At 40.9% G+C, this 20,291-nt stretch overlaps 1 protein-coding gene across 3 annotated transcripts in view; it reads right to left on the bottom strand.

Annotated features, from left to right (window-relative positions):
• The window catches only part of prdm6 (PR domain containing 6), a 102,530-nt gene extending 98,788 nt beyond the window's left edge, over positions 1-3,742 (bottom strand). For all 3 annotated transcript variants that reach the window (XR_013657912.1, XM_023958809.2, XM_078952148.1), the window contains exons 1-2: positions 3,334-3,742; positions 1,825-2,503 (exon numbers count right to left, since the gene is read on the bottom strand). Coding sequence is in view for 2 of the 3 variants with exons in the window: in XM_023958809.2 (XP_023814577.1) it covers positions 1,825-2,491 (667 nt within the window). In the remaining variant the exon portion in view is untranslated. The remainder of the gene's footprint in view (positions 1-1,824; positions 2,504-3,333) is intronic.
• Positions 3,743-20,291: the final 16,549 nt, after the last annotated feature.

Raw genomic sequence — 20,291 nt, 5'->3', positions numbered from 1 at the left:
ATAAATAAATCAATTAAAAAAATATAAACACATTAAATATTGATTTCGTTCATTAATGTTTGACATGAAAACATTGTTTTTCGAACTGCAGAATAACAAAATTAAACAGCGATTTTTAATGATCAATAATTTCTTTAATAAATATAAATACGTTGATTAAATATCAAAAACTTTCTTCCGTGAAACAATAATTATCATATTCATATAATAATAGCTGTGAAGACAGTGACGCGCATTAGAGTATGACTGCTTTATCTGCTCCTCCGTGCGCGTGTTGGAATGATAAATAGCGCGCGGGCCGCTGGATCGATGGGCCCTCCGACCCCCGCCCCCTCCCCGCACAAACACAAAACTATATACGGCAATTAATTCCTGCTTGTCCCCCCATCCCTCATCGGCTGCCGGCGCGTATCGACTCGGATTACTGCTGATGGGCCGTTTTATCACCCCGCATGCGTGCGCGCGCACGCTCACGGTGCCGTTCTGGACACGAGGCGCGGCCGAGAGCGGAAGACAAAACAAACCAAAAATGAATTTGGTTCGAGTTAAAACTATGATTGTAGAAAATATTTATTTATCAATACGAACATTTCGATTGGTGAAGTAAATGTTTCGATTTGTCAAAAATACTGAACGAAAGAGAAACTTAAAAAACGAAATTATTAGTTATTTCTTCTTAATTAAAAACGTTTTTTTCAGACTTCAATTACATTAAACAATATTTTAACACAAAATAAACACACAAACACACACATACATACATACATGTATATAAATATACGATAAGGATGAAACGCAGATATCAAAGGCGGCGACACGTGCCAGTCAACCACGCGGAGGCGTGTATCTGCCTTTTGGAAAAGAGCCGCGCGGCGCCAACTCACGCGCGCGCAAAAAGTCCAGCTGTTCAAAACGATCAAATAAAAATGATGCGCTTTAATCACGCAGTTAAACTGAGTTTTGATCACCTTTTTATTTAAAAAAATATCTAAACTTTCAATAAATCACCCGATCTCATTTTTGTTTTTAAATAAAAAAAAGGAAATCAAAAATATGAATCTGGTCAATGGTGAAGATGAACAAGCCTGCAGCTGACCTCTGACCCCGCCCTCACCACACACACACACACACACACAAACACACACACACACACACATCAAAGCAGCATCAGCCTCACTTACTGTCCTCCAGATCCTCAGAAAATGAACCTTTAAAATACTTAATTTGAAGGTTTTGAACTTAAATATTTAAATAAATTATTCCAGCAAAAAAGTGTTTAGTTAAAGCGTTAAATTTTTTTGAATTTATATAAATTGGTTCGTTAAATGATTTCATCAAATATTATTCTCTGTTTTTTATTTTTTATTTTGAAGCTAACTTAATTTAAATACAAATGTGTTTTGGAATAATTTATCCATTAATTTAAAAAAAAAATCATCAATTAAAAATAGATTTTCTGTTTATCAGAAAATTAATTTCGGAATATTTTTTGAAACTAAAACAAAGGAATTCTATTTGTATTTTTACAACTTAAACAACATTATGGAGACTAAAATCTAAGATGGGTTAATCATTTAAAGGCACCGTTTGTGGAGGCTTAACAAAAAAGCTGCTATATATTTGCAAAAGTCTGAATAAAAAAGTTTTAAAAGTTTCATTTAAAACTCATTTTTCATTCTGGCTTTCCGAAATGACAGAAAACCTGATAAATGTGTAGAAGCAGAGACGGGGGCGCGTGCAGAGGTCAGAGGTCACTGCACTACACAGATCAAAGCGAGTGTCCCTGCAGACTGAGTGTGTGTGTGTGTGTGCGTGTGCACGTACGGCTGCTGAGCTCCCCCGCCTGGCTGCTCAGCGGGATGATCTCCATCCTCTGCTGCCCGTACAGGTAGAAATCCAGCTCCTCCGACGTCAACTTAAAGCCGGCCTCTGCGCCTTTGACCCCCTCCTCGCTGCCCCCTCCCCCGCTGCCGCTCTTTACGCTGGACGACACCACCCCCACCCCCCCGCAGCTCAGCTCTTTGGCCTGATGGACGAGCCCTGCTGCGGGGCCAGGCCCCTGCTGGCTCTCTGGGGGCACCACCACCAGGTCTCCTGCCCCCCCTCCACCACCTCCGGCGGGTCCTACAGGCCCGGTGCACACGGGTGCCAATGCCTGCCCGAAGAGCGCAATCTGCTGTGGGACGGGGAGCTGGGGGAGGCCGGAGGAGGTGCAGATGGAGACGGAGGAGGACGAAGAGGAAGCTGCTGAGGAGGAGGAGGACGTGGAGGAAGAAGAGCTGGACGTGCAGTGAGGGGGGGGCAGGAGGTGGCTGTGCAGACGGGTCTGGCGCAGGGCGTCCACGGGGATGGAGAGGCGGTCAGGTGGAGGGAGATGCGGGGCCAGAGGCGCCTTCAGCTGAGCCTGGGGGAAGAGCTGCTGCCAGTGCTGCAGGTAGGACGGGTCCACCTTCAGGAAGGCCGAGCCGCTGGCGTCGCCCGGCTTCAGCATGGCGGCCTGTCACTGCAGAGGACGGGACATCACAGAGTCACTCCGAGAAACATCAGAAAAATCAACTACAGAGAAGAACTGAGTTTAACCAGATTCAAACTGAAGATTTGAAAATGCAATCCAACAAAATCACGTCTGAGTGAAAAATGTTGGTCAAAGTTTGATCTGAATTTCATCTGAAGGATGAAGAACATCTGAGAAGGGAAGCCGAGCCAGAACACTGAAGCTCACACCTTCATCATCAATGTTCCTTTAATTCCCATCGAATCTTTCATGTTGATTTATACCTTTTTTGTAATTTATTTAAAATAGTGTTTAAATAAAGTTTTCTGCTCTGAAGTAGGCCTACAGTTCGGTAGACATGACGCACATCCATCATTTCTGTGATGCTCAAGATGAAACTTTGCAATTTTTATTTGAAGAATAAAAACGTATCATAGATAAAAACGATTTATTTAAAATTATTTCTGCATTTTTGCTTTTTAGTTCTTAAACGAGATGATGACCTTATATTTGATTCTTTTCGTTTGGGGGATTTTTTTACGGTCAATATTAATACAAAATGTAATGACTGTAAAGTTTCCAAATGTATTTTTTATAACCGTGAGAAACATTATAATGGTTTGTTTTAATAAAACTCCGCAAAAACGGTTAAACTGTACTTTTATTTTATTCTTTTCTTGTTATGTTTATTATTATTCCTTAAATTTGAGGTCTTCCTGCTAATGATTGTGTTTTTCTCTCTTAAATCGCCTGCATTCATTTCTTCTGCGCTGAATGAATCGAGTTTTGCGCACAAAAACGCACCAAAGCGAAAAGGAGAAGGGCGCGCGCGCACTCACGTGTGGTCTTCTGGGAAGTTCTCAGCACGGATGAACCCCACAGGAAAAAGTTTTCCTTTGTAAAAATGGGTTCAGTAGGAGCGCAGACGGTCCGTTAAAGTCCAGCCGTGCCCGGGGTCTACGGCGCCGCGCGTGTCCCCGCTCAGGCAGCCGTGTGCGGGCAGGCGCGCGCGGGCTTTCCGCTGTTTCCCGGATCTTTGCTCCTCTTGTGCGGAAGTTTCCGAGAACAGGCTCGCGCTCTGGTCCAGAGTCCTGAGGCGGTGCACGCGGGCTCCCTCCGCCGGGCTGTGGTGCTCCTCGGCGGGGAGCGGCTCTCCTCTGCGTCCTGCGCGGCTCTGAAGCCGAAAGTGGCGGAGCGGCAGCCGCGCGAACGCATCCCCCCCCCGCGCCCCTCCATTCACGTGCCCCCGTCCCCTCCTCTCACCCTCCCTCCCGGGCTTTCTCCACTCTCACCTTCGTTTCTCTTTTCTTCCAAACCACATTTCTTGTTTCTGTGTCTCAGATGCGTCTCGTCCGGACATCCTCGCGCGTTTCTTCCTCATTTAAAGATCAGAAGGTCAAACTGCAGAAACACAGTCTGCCACAGTGCAAACCGTCCAAAACACACACAGAGCAGCAGTCCAAGTCCAGGAACTTTCCACAACTTCACATGTCAGGAGTGCGATTCTTCTGCAGGTGTTCTTTCAGGTCTTCATCCAGAATCCAGCCTCCCCAGGTGAAACAGCAGAAACTGAGGAGAAGCAGCACTTACATTTTGATTTTTGTTGTTCAAATTCAGGGGGTAAACTACACATTCTTAAGGATCTATCATGATTTTCTTAAGCATTTCAGAGTAAACTATGCTCATATATGTGATAATATATTCCCTTTGGCACACTTTTATTATTTCTCTTTAAATGTTACTTCTAAAAATTACTTCTCCTACCTGGAAGTAAGATGACTTGATCTCTGAGGGTGCCGCCTATTTTCATGGCGTCAACCTAGAGTTGGCCTCGGCAACGGGTTTGTGTATCGCCTACGAACACAAACACCCAAATTTTTACAAAGATAGATGTGAAAATTGTGCATATAAGTTAAAACGTTTAGCCGATCACCGTTAGCTCTAGGGAGAAAGTGGGCATGTGTGTTAGCCTGGGGGCTCTTCCTGGAAGGGGCTGTTCCTCACTTTGTGATGTCACAATGTGAGGAACCAGTTGTTCGTGGATTGGGAGGGGCTGGGAGTTTTTAAAGGAATAATCAGAAACACTTGAACAGATTAAAATACCACTTTGCGGATGTCTTTGTGAGGACATAACATTACAATACACCTAAAAGCTAAAAAAAAAGTTATAAAAAAATAATTTTTTTTTTGTTTGTTACATTTAGTGTGCGTGGGGAAAAAGAGGGGAAGAATGTGAGAGGGGGGTTGGAAGAGAATAAAAGGCAGAAAGGTGGAGAGAGTGGGGGATACAAGCGCTGATTTGAATAAGTTATTTTTTTAAGCTGTGTAACAATTATACCAGATTTGCTGGAAAGACAAATATTACATCAAAGGTGAAATTTTGACACGAAGATGAGCGGAAGACATCTGTCCATCAATACACTGTGGGTTAGGAAGGGGGATGAAGCAGAAAGGGAGCAGTGTGGCAGTGTGCACGTGGGGGTGGAGATACATGCACGCTGCCGAAGTGAACCTTGTGTTCATAAGGGGAACCAGATCCTACCCAGCCAGACTAGGAGAGACTAGGTAGGGGGGTAGAGACCCCCAGGCCAGGAGCACCCCCGACGACAGGAACCATGCAGCCCGGAAGGGGGGGGGGGCACGGGGGGGGGGGGGGGGGGCACCCACCCAGCTTGGCGCAGGGCCAGGAGGCATAGGTGAACCCGGCGTCTGGGCCCCCAGGCCACAGGACAGGCGTGCTTCGCCGTACCAGGCGGCAGCCATGGGGGCCACCGGGCGCCGGACAGTGAGACGCGGGCCAAGGACGAGGCCAGGGCCGGCACCCGACTCAAGCAGCCCAGAGATCACCACGCAACCACCGCTCCACCCCCTCCACCAACCCCACTCTACTCTGCAACCTGCGGCGGCAATAGGAACACAGCTGCTTTCTTGGAGCTTCCTTTAGTCCTAATGACCTTCAGCCAATCAACGGGTTGCAACAGTAGCTCTGCCCAATGAGTTCTATCGGAGGAGACGCGCCCGCTTGGGAAGCCTGGCCGACGGTGGCGAAGCGCGACGCCATCTTGGTGAGGTCGTCTGCGCCCGCATGATAATGCTTTCTATAGACTTTAGTGGCATCTAAGTAGCTTTTATATAATTTATATATATTTGTGTTTTTAAATATTTATACATATATATAAATATATATCGAAATAAATATGTATTTTATTTATATATATGCATCATTTGTAGTTGTTAAATAAGAGAAACAGGCAGCCTTAAAAGCTCAAACTTTAATGAAAAATGCATAGTTGCAGGACTTCTAACAAATAAAAAAAATTATACAAAGAATTTTCCATTTTATAATGAAAACACTCAAAGTATCGGACTGGACCGTACCAAATCGTAAATGCTCAGTGGAAACGAGGCGATATGTATGTATTTATACTATTATGTCTGGAGGTTTTTTTTGGACAATAATAAAGGCCTTTTATCTTATCTTTTCTGTGTTGATGGTGGAAAACTTAAAGACATGAAAAAACCCTTCATGCCCTCGTATAGATGAAAAGAATTGAAATCAGAGTTTCTTAAGGTTCATTCAAAGTAAAAGACATCAGTTATTGTTCATGACACAGTTTGTTTCCACAGAGAGTCCTCTTTGTTTCCAAGGTGAGAAAGCTTACCTGAACTTTAGGTAAGCTTTCTCACCTTGAGAAATAACTAAGACTGAAGCATCATTACTCTCACATTAAAATGTAATATGAAAACATACTTGCATTATCTGAGAAGGTTGTTTCTTCTGGCCCGTTTTTTGTTCTTGTACTTTGAACCTTTTTACATGAACCTCAAACATCTGACCTGTACCTAAGTTTTTGAGTTATCACATTTTTCAAGTGACCATGGTAACAGGCAAATTTGTTGTCCTTTATCTGTTATCCGCTCTTTAATAGGGAGATTTTCTTAAGGACAAAATTTGATGTCAATTACAAATATTTGGTAATTCCCTGGTTTTTGATGTTTGCTATTTCTAAATTGTAGGTCAATCTGTGCTGAAGACGCTTTGCTTCGGTTTCAGATGGACCACAACAACCATCTGCTTTGTTCCTTCATAAACCAGCTTGATGCAACAGCTCTGTTAGTTTTCTCACTTCCTGCCATGTTTTCTGGTTTCACGGATGGAGAGAACATTGAAACACCGGATGACTGGATGCTGTAAAACTCTTTCCACTCTGTGCTGAGGCATGCAGGTTTAACCTTCATCAGTTTGTTCTCTGAGAGCGTGAAGCTGCTCTTTGTTCTAATCAGAGATTAGAGTTGTTACAGCATTTATTATTCTTTCTTCCTGAAGGCAGCCAGCTCACCTTATTCATGTTCATTTAGCGTGTTTGAGTGTGTGTGTGTGTTTGCGTGTGCAGATAAGACAGGTTTTAGCTAAACTCATTGTGTTTTGGGTCTGACTTGTTATCCACGACCCTAACTGTTCCCACCCGTCTGCTGCACACACACACACACACACACAGACCACTGCCTGTGTGTGTGTGGATAAGAGCGCCATCTCAGAGACTGTAGCTACATGTGTGTGTTGTTGAGGCTGGCGTCGCCCTGACAGGCCTCATTTGTCATCCTCGGGACCTCTGGCAGATTGATAACGAATAAAAACACAAACATAAGTGTCTGAAAATGAACTCTTGTCAGCTTGGAGTGACTTTTTCAGCACTCAGGAATGCAGTGCTGCAACAGAACCACCGATTGGCTGCAAAATGAGCAAAGCGTTGATGCTAATCAGCAGTGAGTCTTGGGGTTGGTAGTTCAGCTTTTCAGTCTTCCAGTGGTTTTAGTTTGTTTCATCTTAAAGGCTGTCAGCTGTAATTTTGTGCAGCTCTGTGACTGAATATAGAAACATGTTTACCAATAAAGGGGTTTGAAATCCCTTCTTTGTAAAGTTTTTGGTTAGAGCTGACCATCACCACTGGAGCATCTGTCCATCCATAACTTATTTCCTTTGATGGCGTTTGTTCTTGCTGGCACCCAACCGTCTCAGGGAGCAATCTGTGTCGTTCTAAAGCACAGCAACATTTCTGGATTTTTACCAATGAAAACGGTCCACTGTTTTCCATGCTTTGACATGGACACCATGCTTTCTCACACCCCGTCCAGTGGACGGTGGTGTGCCCACTTTTCAGTCACATGTCTCTCAAGCCTGCCAGAAGGGCTAAAGATATGGGCCCTACACCAGCCAGGATGGCAGGAACCAAACCTCTTCCAGTTAGAGGAAGCAACCGTCCTCTGCCTTGCGCCGGACGGTTCAGGCTTCCACTGCGTGCGTTAAAAAGTGATAATGCACACTTCGAAGGCCTTACTTACACCACACCAGGCTTAGTATATGCCAACAGAAAAGGTTTTTCATCTTTGTTACCCAATCTTTAGCTAAAAAAAAAAGATTGTGATTTTTTGTTTTTGTTTGGTAAACACAAATCATATACAAATCACACAAATCATATAGGGTGGCAGTGGCTCAGGCGGTTGAGCCGGTTGTCCAATGATCGAAGGGTCGGCGGTTCAATCCCCGCACCCCCCTAGCCAACTGTCGTTATGTCCTTGGGCAAGACACTTCACCCTCCTTGCCTCCAGTGCGGCTCCACTGGTGTGTGAATGTGTATGAATGTCCCACTGATGGTAAGCCACGCCTCTGTCAGTCTGCCCCAGGGCAGCTGTGGCTACAACAATAGCTTACCGTCAACCAAGTATGAATGAGGAGTGAATGAAACACTGTAAGCGCTTTGAGCGTCTGGAAAAAAGCAGATAAATCCAATCCAGTATTATTATTATATCGAAACAAAAAACAAAAATTGAGGTTTGAACCAAGTTGGGGGAAAGTGAATCTTTGCATCGTTAATGTGAACACACAGCTGCAGTTTTTGTCTTAAAATCATCTGCTGGTTTATCAGTAAAAGGAAAGAAACAGAACTAGTGGGTAACCTATATTGAAGTTTATTTTCTGTTTTCCAATATGATCAGTCCTACAGAACATGTGCCCTTCATTGTGGTTTTTAGCCATAATGTTTAAGTAATCATCACACGACACAGGACATGTCTCTGAACCTTGGAGGACCACGTACCAATCCTTACTCATCCAGGGTCACGGGAACCATGGTCAGGCTCACCTCTGCCGGTCAGGCCCCGATTCTCAACTGTGTCCAGTAAAGAAAACCCCTCAGCCAAATGGACCAGGCTTTGGCTCAAATGTCGTCAGCTTCAGTTTATTTATATTATCAAAACAGTGGAGTGTTCGGCAGTCAGAGTTTCAGGTGAATTTAATAAAAGTAAGGAAATCAGGCTCACTAGTCATAACGTTTTCATGTATATTTAGTAAATTATACCAATAAGAAGTACTTAAAAGGCTTCAGTTTTATCAAAAAACATCGGAGTGCTTCATAATTCAAAGCAACTTATATGTGGATTAATTCTGGTTATGTTTACCTGATATTGATGTGATTTTGAGAGGAAGACGACGCTGCGTCAAAATGATTGGATCAGTGTGATTGTGAATACACTAATGTGGCTAACATGTAGTTAAATCAAACTGTTTTTTACGTGTTTCTGACAAGGTTGGGAGTAAGCATAGTCACAGTTACTTTGGTTTTAGCTGTACAAGTCTGTTTTTCACGCCTTGCAGTCAATGTTGGGGGTTAGCCTACTGGGATTGTAAATAGTAGGGCTCATTGGCAAGAGTCTGGCGATATGATACGTATTGCCATACATGTCCCGCAATAGATGTTGTGATACTGTATCATAGAGTATGAACATCTACCTGAATATTAATACACTTTTCATCGTAAAAAAATGGTAAAATTCCCATTTTTTTCAACGATCACAACGTTAAGCATCGCAACATACAAAGGTTTATTTTACCGCTGACCAAACATTTAACACAAAGTGATCATCACAAGATCTCGCTGTTGCATCGGTGCGGTGAGGAGCTACTCAAAGAGGCTCGGTGTGGAAAACCAAAGTCACATCCTAAAGGACGCTTAAACATGATGAAACAAATATCATCTTGACAGCATTTTAAATCACCAAATGAAATATCGGGATATATGGCTGAATCGCCCCCCCAGTAAATATGTTAACGTGATTACTGTGTGGCGTGTCACAAAGAAGTTCTACTGTTAATGTGAATGCGGTCAATAAAGTCTGACTGACTGACATGTATCTCTGATCCTTTTGTGCCTTAGAGAAGACATAAGTTCAAAAATGGGCATTCATTGACTTTTCAGCTGGTGCACCCAATAGTGTAGAAAAAACAATATATTCCTCTGTAAATTTTTTAATAATAGAATAAAATAAACTTTTGTCTCTTATAGTTTCCGACTGCCTTTGTTGTATAGGTATTATCTTGTACTTTACTTCACTTTTGAGAGGAAAAACATATGCTTTTTACTTATTTTTTTAAAATCTTTTTCTAAATTTCCATCCTAATTTATGCTCCATTTGATGAGTTCTCCTCATGCAGGAATCTTCTCTTTTTTCCAACAGGGAGCACGATGAGGAAGAGGAAAAAGCAGAGCTGGAGGAGGATTAGGTGTTTTCACGCATTGATTAATGGCTTTCCAAAGCAAAGCACATTGAAAGGAGCCGACCGATCAATAAATTAACTGCCCAAATTCATCATTTTCTACAACAAAAGCTAATTATTTAGACGGCTGCAGGGAAAGAAAAAAAACTGAGTCCGTTTTAACAAGAGTTAATTTAGCAGACGCTGGTCCTCCTGCAGGTGAAGCTGCTGCAGCTGCTGGAGCTTCACATCAGGAATGTTTAGCTCACAGCCAACACTGAAGAAAACTGCCTTTTTCATTCTTTGGAGAAAGGCTCGGTTTACCTTCATGCAGTTTTTTTTTATGGAATTACTGGAGGAAACTGCTTTGTGTCACACTAACCAGAAATCCCACCATGATCATTTGGGTTTGACAAGCCCCCCATTCTCTTTTATTGTTTCATTTTCTTTTCAATATCATTTCCATTATGTTCGCTTTAAACTCTTTTATTTTGACAGTAAATGAATCCATTTCCTCTTGCTGATTTCTTTATATCACGCCATCTTCCACACAAATCTTTCTTAAGCAGTAACCAGAGGGTTTTGCTTCTTTGTCTGCTAAATTTGTGGATCCCATTGGATAATTTAGCTTTGGCTGTCCATCATTTCCTTTATTTTTAACCTCTTCATGCTGTCTGTTGTTATTTCTCCACCTAAGACTCCACCTAATTAAACATTACCTTGAGAGGAAAGAACATTGAAGAATATTTTTTGTATAATTGAAAATAAAGCCAGGCATGATGAGTCTAACTATCTTAAGCAGTGGAATTTTAACACATGCATTTGTTTAATCATGTGTGTATAATTCAGGGGTATTTAGTTTATTTTCATTTATGTCACTTTCTTTTTCTTATTTAATTTTGCTTGTTATTCCGTTTAAACAGTTTCTAGCATTAGGCTGCGTTCACACTGAACGCTGGCGAACATGTTCAGCCGCCACCAAAGATTCTTTAGAGGAGTGGCGGCGGACGCGACTTTGACGCACGAATTTCGATCAGTGTGAACGCAGCTTTAGTTTAACCTTTAGAAGCAGTATTTAAAAGTAGTAAACTTATTCAAAACCTGCAATATTTTGCTAAGTTTGCATTTTGGGAATTTTGTTTAGCTTTTTTCTATCGTTCATTACTGATTTATTTTTATTTAGTAATCCGTTTGATTGAAAATTTTCATTTCAGAATTCATTTCTACTGTCTTGCATTCTTTTAGCGAATTTTTTAAAATTTGTATTTAATTTGACATTTTTTTCAATCACTGTTTTGATTTATTTATGTTTTTTATTTAATAAATAAACTCCAGTAATCCAGTGTGGAAGCTGGGATGGTCTGTTTCCTCTTTTGCAGTTTAGCATTGTTTTGAGTTTTTTTTTATTTTTATGGGACTCTGACAGCAAACAGATTACATTCATGTTTTGCTGATTTCAATCAATGAAGCTTCTTGTCAGCTTCAACACATACATTAAGTTTTTAGCATCTTTGATTTTCACTTTATTAATCGTGATTGAGTGAACATTTGGCAAATAACACACCTAAGCTGGTGAAGATTTCCTGAACAAATATTTGTTCTCAATTTGTCTGTGTTTTTATGCATCCTGTTGGACATTGACAGCCTTTAGCATATAAATAATAGTGATTTTGGTTTGTTTTAATGTTCTTCAGGTTCTTTTAGGCATTCCTACAGGCTGCTTTGGTCCGTTCCTTGTTGGAACATCAAACAGACGTGTTGGATTCCTTTCAAATCAACACAGCAGTTTATATATAATTAACAAGTTGGGAGAATAGTTTCAAAAGAGACTTTTTAAATCATAAATTATCATTACATGTTAAGTGTGGTAAAGAAAGAGGACCTACACAGCGTTCCTGCTATAAGTCCTGGAAAAACTCTTCCTGTTTGAATCCTATGAACTGAAGTTTTCCATCAGAAATCATTTTAGTCATGATCAGCTAATCAGCACTCTGAAATCCTGAACCAAAACCAGCGGGTTTCTTTTTCCATCACACCCTCATAAATCAATGACGGGACTGGTAAAGGGAACTTTACAAAGGCTCAAAGGCTTCGCTTCCACTGCAGGTTAATTGAGGCTTTATTGGTTCAAATCCTGGAGGGTTAGTTAGCGCCCAAGTGACGGTAATTCAATTGAAACATTTGCAGTTCATTTACACTCTGCAGCTTGCTCACACTCACATGAGTGTAGCGCTGTAACCTTGGTACATGCAGCTTTAAAGCGGAGCCACATTCATTTACATATGAGCGTGCCGTTAAGGTCCTGTTTGACATTCAATTAAAATGTTTACATTTCTGCTTAATTAATTGGGCAAAAGGAGGCAGGAAAAGACGAATGGACGGGCTGCTTTGACAGGAGGCCAATAACTGTGTGCACTTGTGGATGTGTGTGCATGCATGTGTTAAGGTCACGGCGAGCTGACTATTATAATTCATCTGTATAGACGTGTATTCAGCAGGGATTATATTCTCTTCTTCAGCCGGATTTCGTCCTCGTTGGTGTTTAATGCACCTCTGCTCTGATGCATCTGCGTCTGCGTAAAGAACCGGCATCAGACATTAGACATAACCACATTCATGACTTGGATTTTCTAACTTTCATTCGATTTTTATCTTACATTCCAGTAAAGTTCAGGGAAAAAGCTTTTATGATCTAAATACTATTTCTGAACCCCTTCTATCCACCATGTCTGTATGTTTAAATGACATGGATCTTTAATGGTTTCCACACAAACCTCAGTTGAGCTTCAATTTCAACCAAGTTAGCATTTTTGGCAGCATGGTAGTTAGGATGGTTTACCAGAAAGAAGAGGTAGATAAACACAAATAAACGTCAAACCATAATCCAGATAAAATGACAATTACACCTTTGATCAAACATTTCACAAAAGGACAAGCATCGTCTGAGCTTTAAAATAATGTTTAAGTCACAAGGTTTTGGACGAAGATGCGGGCGACGAAGGGTAAGGGTCGAGGCGGAAGGCAGAACAGGAAACAGAGTCCAAGTTCCAGCCCAAGGTCAGACGCAAAGCTGCGAAAATACAGGGGATGACAAGCAGGTAGGCAGATACTGCACTGAATATATAGAGGCTGTGTGATTGCAGAGGAGAGACAGGTGGGTAATGAATGAGTGGAACCAGCTGGGGGCATCCAGGTACTGAGGGCAAGGGCTGATGGGTAATGTAGTGTGGAATTCCTGCTGATGGGGGGGGGGGGGGGTGACAGGGGACCAGTCCTGACAGAAATGTCAAAAAACTAAACAAAATAGGAAAATGCAGTGGAAGTCACTAGTTGCATTCCCATTGACTATGAAATAGCTCAAATTGAATTTGGGATAATAAATTCGACAATTTTAAAAAAACTCGCATTTATCGGGAAAAAGGTTTTGTGCTTGGAGGAGGGATTTTTATAGGCATATAGAAATTGACATATTTCGGCAAAATTGCAATAAAGACTCTGATTCCAAATTTAATGAGTCACATGATCAACAACCAGATAACGATGCGCTTCTTGGTAGCGGCTGTTGGATCCACAGCTCCTCTGGAAAATCACCAACCACCATTTCCCAAAATGCTTTCATCTGTAGCCACTCCCATGTGTGAGGAGCTCGCCGCTAACCCTTTGATAGATGATGATGAGCGCTAGTGCCATGGCAGAAATGTGAATGGATCTGGTGTCAATCAAAGGATTGTTCACATCCATCAAAATGTTTCTGAATGACTTGAATGGTTTGTGCTTATTTGCATAACTAGGATTGAAACAGTGTAATTGCTTAATTGTGTTTTTTGGACATTTCTAGAATTTTGATAAAGTTTTGTGCATTTGTGTTGTGGAAACGTAGGTATTAATTGGATGATGATGTTTGAGTTTTTTCAAATGCGTCTTCAATGTCTCTGTTCTGATCAAAGTTTTATGGTTAATACGGAGCATATCCAGTATCGCTTCATTGCCAAATAAGTTTCAGTTGAAATAATTGAATCGGTGAGTTCAAAAGGGGCCCAAGTCCAAGAGGTTTGTTTTTCCAGGAAGTGATTTAAATTGCATAGCTTAAAGGGAGGCTACACCAAATGATTAATACTTTACCCAGATTTAGCACCAGTTCATAGCTTACAAATGTTATAATATGAAGCACCTCCCCTTTATCATTTCAGAGGACTAGCAAACTAAAGTCTCTGGACTTGGGCCCTTCTTGAATTAAACAGGGGCGCTGCCATATTGGATAACTAGTGCCGCCATCTATGGGATAAAGCTAAACCCATGCAAGAGAGGCTCAAGTCCAGGAATTTGGCACCTAATGCATTTTAAATGTCAAGCATAGTCAATACATTACAACGGACTTGGTAGTTTTTTGCACATAATCAGATAGCTTTTCCCTTGAAGACCGTAGAACACAGAATATATCTTTTTTTTAAAATAGTGGACTTGGGCCCTTTTTGAACTAACTGGTTCAATTGTTAAACGTCATCAATTAGCGATGTCCCATAATAACTATCTTTTCTGGTTTCTTATTTTGTTTTGTTTTTAACACTTCATTTTGACATCTGGAAATTACTTGTGTTTTTTAAAATGTTTGAATTATAATTTGTTTCTTTTTTGTGTTTTGGTTTCTGGAATTTTGGTTTGATTCTGCTTTTTATTTTATTTTATTAAATTTTGTTGATCATTAACATGTTTTTGCATTGCGTGATTTGTTTGTGTAATTTGCACTCCAGGGCCACCGTACTTTTCTGATCCCTGTTTCTTTTTCCCAAGTGACCTTTATAGTTTGACAGTCATTGCTGAGCGTAGAACTGAACATTTAGGAGGCTTAACAATGGTTCAAAATAATATGCTCTCATAAATGTCCCTTTCCATTCAACATACACTTCTTTAGACTGTTATAGGATCCAGACGCCACAGTCAGGAATGTCATCAAATGAAAACTAACTCATTTGTGTCAACTTTTCCAATAACTTGCTGCCAACAACAGTTTAGCGTTTGGCAGCCTTAAAAAAGGATTTTCAACAGAACACTGACAAATAACCTTAATTGGAAGATTAAAAGGAAAAGATTTAGCTTTTTCGGAATGGTCAAATCTAGTTCATTAAATTTAAAAGCCAGTTATGTCAGTTTGTCCTTTCAGAATAAAATGCAGAACAGCCCTAACTGTGTTAAATCCAAACCCCCATTGTTCTTAGATGCATGTTTGACAGGCTTCATTCTAGAATTTTGATTGTCATGTCACTGTGAGCAATAGCATCTAGGGTTAACTGCCACGCCACAAGTCATGCTCTTTTTTCCCACACAGTGTTAGCTTAACTTTCTTCCATTTGTCCAGATTAGTCTGCATCTTTGCCAGATAAACATGTTTTTTAAATCCCCCGCCTACTTAATATCTTTGGAATCCATTGAAAACGAAAATCTTGAATTTTTTACTTCTCTGTTCAGATTTAAGCAATGTTTCTGTTTTTTTTATTGATTAAGTAACCCGATACTGTGCAGTGAGACTGTATTGTTGCTTAATATAGAGGTAAGTGACTTTTGAAAGTACTAATCGACCAGATCATCTGCACAAAGTGGTAAATTATGTATTTTCCTCTCTACCTCCCTCACATTTGTCTTGCTCTTATCGCTGCAGCAGAGAAAAGTTAGATAAAAAGGCAGGATGGGGCAGTCTTGCTGTGTTCCCTAATGCTACAGAGAGTGGATATTACTCCACTGCGATGCGTTACTCTTTTGAACCAGTATTTTGCCTTTTGACCCATGTAATGATCGAAGTCCCAAATCCAAAATGTGATGAAGCAGCAAATAAAATGTTCTCACTGTGCATGTTTAAAGTCAGGAATGGTGCTGTATTAGTATCTGGATCATTTTTATCCTTCATAAAGCGTAACTGATCAGACGGTATAACAACTAATAATATTTTTTATATTTAACCTTCCTGTGATGATTTGTATACGGTCGATTTGATACAGTATAACTATAACAGTAATTTAGTAAGGAGCTAACTTCTTGTCTCTCTTATCTATGATTGATATTAAAGCTTAATCAAAGGTTGGAGAGAGATCGCAAAATAAAGATTTCTTCAAAAATCTTATGTAGAATACGGTCATTAAAACGTTTGAACTGCTTATAAAATTCAACTGTAAACACAGGCTCTCCTTAATGGTCGTGTCACACAGCCACTACGTATAGTTTGTGCATATTGCACGGATGAAAATTGGACATACATGAATATCCTATGGGAAAAGTGAGAAAAGTTCCAGTTCTTTACATGACATTTTTACAGATGTATCACGATTGAACCATGTTAAAACCACAGAAGAAGTAAAAATAAACAAGGAACACGTAAATCAATGTGGAACATGAACCGTGTGTGATTATTGCTCTGTTTATATGCACTTCATTAGTCATTCAAGCGTCAATTACGCTGTATGCGTGATATAAAAGTTATACATCGGTGATACATGCGTGAAAAGTCGGAACGGTTGTGGAAAGCAACAGATTTGCATATGCATCTTGAAAAACCGTGCATAATTGTGATAATTGCGTATGTTGTTTCTCTTCCGGCTTTTCCCATCAGGGGTCGCCACAGCAAACGAGTCGCATGGTAAACTTGGCAATGTTTTACGCCGGATGCCCTTCCTGACGCAACCCTCTCAAAGGAACCGGGCTCGGGACCGGCACAGAAGTAGAGAAGGGAACTGGGTATAAACTATGTAAAATATGGATAAACTGTGTAATTCTCGCCCGACCAAAAATTTCCGTGCAGCTCAAAACCAAATTCACGTACAGACCCGTCAGCTGAAACCCTCGATGGACATCTGTGCACATCGACGGATGACGAACGCAAGAAACACTTATAAATGACGTATATCACACATGGATCACAAAAGACCAAAGTTTCATGCGTGGAAAATGCGGAAAATGTACGTAGTGGCTGTGTGACACTCCTCTTTGCTTTACCTTGATGATTCACAGCTGTGAAGCTACGTCTGGCAATAAGCAAGTTGCAAAGTTTGCAGAAAAAATGACAGTGGTGGAGCTACTAGCGGTCTGGTGCAGAGAGAATTTCCTGATCTACAGTGTGAATGAAAACCAAACAAATTTTTACTAACTTGAGGAAGAACCGGACCAGTCACGACCTTAGACAACCTGACATGGTCCGTGACCAATGCATCAAGAGGGCGCAGCAGCGTCTGCACTGCTTGTGATGGATGAGGGATGAGGAGAGCCTACCTGCCTCCACCTCCACAGAGGCTTTAGCTCCTCCGGTTGGAAGAAGGTGAGGGGAGTGGCGAGCAGAGAAGATCAACACAAGTCTAAATCTCAATCAGATCATCCTGTACCAACCTATGGGTGGCGACTACAACCCCGGCCTGGAAAACCCAAAAACCTACGGCACTGATATGGGTCAAGACCCTAGAGGTGCATGTGAGAAAGATATTAACAAAGTGATTTTCTGAACGTTCCGATTTGGGATTTCTGATAGGATCACTTAAAAATGGAACCTTTTTGGATTACACAGGGCTCTAGACTAAATTTTTGCACTGGTGCACTTAACAGAGGGATACTCCTGCACAAACATCCCCAGGTATATACTCAGGTATATCCAGGAAAACGACAATTTTTTTATTTGGCTAAAAATGGCATAATCCTAATTAAAAGACCAGTGGGAGTGCTTTGAAATTGAACAAAAATATAGTTGGGGTGGAACTTTAAGTTGCTTAACTGAGCAGATATTTAAGTTAAAAAAAAACAATACAGCGAGTATCCAGAATCTCGTCATAGGTATGTCCTAATTTAAAATATTCCTTGACGGCAGCAGCTGTTTGGGTCAGCAGTAACATTCGTGTTTGTGGTTTATGGCGCTTCCTAACTGTCTATCAAAATGAAGAACACACGTCATCATCTAATCAGTGATGTCCCAAGATGCCTACATTTTCCAGTTTCTTCCTTTGTTTCATTTTAAACATTTGTTTTAATTGCTGAAAATTACTGAAACATTTCAGTTTGTTATTTTGTTTTTGTTCTTTTTCTTTCTTTTTTGGAATATTTATAGGAGTCAGGATTTGTTTTGATTTCTAAAACATGATGTTGTTTTTTATTATTTGTTGAGCTCATTTAATCGTTGTGATCTTTTAGATGTTTTTTGCGGAGGGTGATCTGATGATGTAATTTGAACGTCAGGGCCACCGTAGTTAATCCTTAAACAGCAGTAATGTCGCAGCAACACCTAAATAACAAAAAATGACTTTTTGACAAATCAACCTTTCGCACGATCCCCGTGAATCAGCAAATTCTGATGCAGAGAAACGCGGCTTTTCTTTCTGGCTTTGCACCGACATGCAACACATTATGCTGCTAATGTAGAGCTGCGGCAAAAAGCCGCTTTTGGCGGTATCCGCTAATAAACGCTAAAGCTCCTCTGTGAAAGATCTTTAACATACCTTTTTTCATCCACTCCAACTGTCGGGCACATGTGCACTGAGATTTTCAGTGTCACCGAGATTATGCGTTTTTTCCCCCCACAGACCGGCTGGGCACGTCAGTGCCGCCGTAGATTTTTTTAGGGGTGCACCAATGTTAAATCCAGTCGCACGTGCGACCAAATTGGTCTCACTCTAGAGCCCTGTTTCAGTAGGTTTAAATATAAGAAGTCATTCTTCGTTTTTTCCTGTTTAAGGGTATATTTAAAGGAGTGTGGTGTCTTATAATCCTGTTCTTCATTAAATGAAGTTCCAAACACAAATAATGCTTCTCTCGCTTCCCCGTTGGAAAAACTTAAAGTTAGAAATTCAGTTGCAAATATTTTAATAATCTTATGGTAGAACTCTATTTGCCAGTTCCCTTTATTTCATCCTGGATTCTGTCTCCAAATCTTTTTCATTACTCAAATACTATTTTTTTCTCGGTCAGAGAAAGAGGAGTCAACAAATGCTTAAATTTTTCTCTGATGTGAGGTTTAAAATATTTTCTTTAAAATCTTCTGTTGACTGTCTGTTTGTACCATCTGCCCTTTTTAATCAAATGCCTGTAGGTCTTTAAATGACAGGCTAAACAATAGCAGTGATACATTTGGTCTCCATCTCCCTTTTTATTTTTTATTATTTATGTCAATGCCCAATTCTCCAACCGCCTATTCAGACAGCACTTCATTCTGAGAATGCACCTTGCTCAATAATTGTGTTTGAGATTAAGAAGGTAGCAACTCTTAAGTAGCTTTATGACATGGTGAGAGATGAAGTTCCCTTTTGTCAATGCCAAACATCCACTGAGCAAATATCTGCCTTTAACAGACGGCAGCTCTATCTTTAGGAAAAGGGGAGTCAGTAAGTGTAAGCGTATAACTTCATCCATTTAGCCCCGGGTCATGTTTATTTCATCAATATAACAGTAAATACAGAGCTGGGGAATAGATATTGAACAGATTAAAATGACCACATTTTCCGCACCATAAGGCACACCATCTATGAATGGTCTATTTTCAAGCTCATGTCACATACAAGGAACTATGAGGTACACTGAGCGAGACAAACGAGTCAGGGATAAGTCCATCAGTCAGTCAGACTTTGGGTGTATTCATGCTGGATACATTTGGTCCGCTTAAAGTGAACCAGAGTTCGTTTTCCCCGATAATCCTGAACAATTTCCAGTCTGAATAAACCCAATACGATCCTGGTCCAGGACCAGAAACCGCTCCCGGACCCATCTTTGGAGGTGGCCTCGGTTCAGTTCCAATCAGGCTTTCGCTCCGAGTTTCCTCAGTTTGAATAGGCTCCGTGCTCCGAGTGGAACCACTGAACCAAAATGGCAACCATAGCCGGACATTATAGGATGTAAACGCAGTAATGGAGCAACAAGAAGGTACAGCAACTCAATGAAATGGGGTCGGATAAATCCAGGCTCATTAAAACAACTTTTAACGTGACACAAGTTGTTTCTCACTGTTTTCCTGACGATCTGTATGTCATAAAGACTTATCAGCGCACCTTCTTAACCGTCGTCTCCTTAGTAACCATCTTGCACCAGAGCAACAAGTAAAAGCTTGTGTACTGACTTTCAAAACTGGTCAGCCAAATATAAAGTTTGAATCAGTGAACTATCCTGACAAGCACTGCAAAGCACAGGACTTTCATTATTCCTTCTCTCACCTCTTTGCTCCGCCCTCCTAAATCCTGGCCATTGACTGAAGAGATCTTTAGTCAGATGGTTTTGTTTATAGTCTTTGGTGCAAATCAGAGA

Source organism: Oryzias latipes, chromosome 9, assembly GCF_053564925.1.
Source record: "Oryzias latipes strain Hd-rR chromosome 9, Olatipes_Hd-rR_3.1".
In the NCBI taxonomy this organism is placed as follows: Eukaryota; Metazoa; Chordata; class Actinopteri; order Beloniformes; family Adrianichthyidae; genus Oryzias; species Oryzias latipes.
The sequence above is the reverse complement of the archived record's forward strand: the minus strand, read 5'-3'. Positions and strand labels throughout refer to the sequence as shown.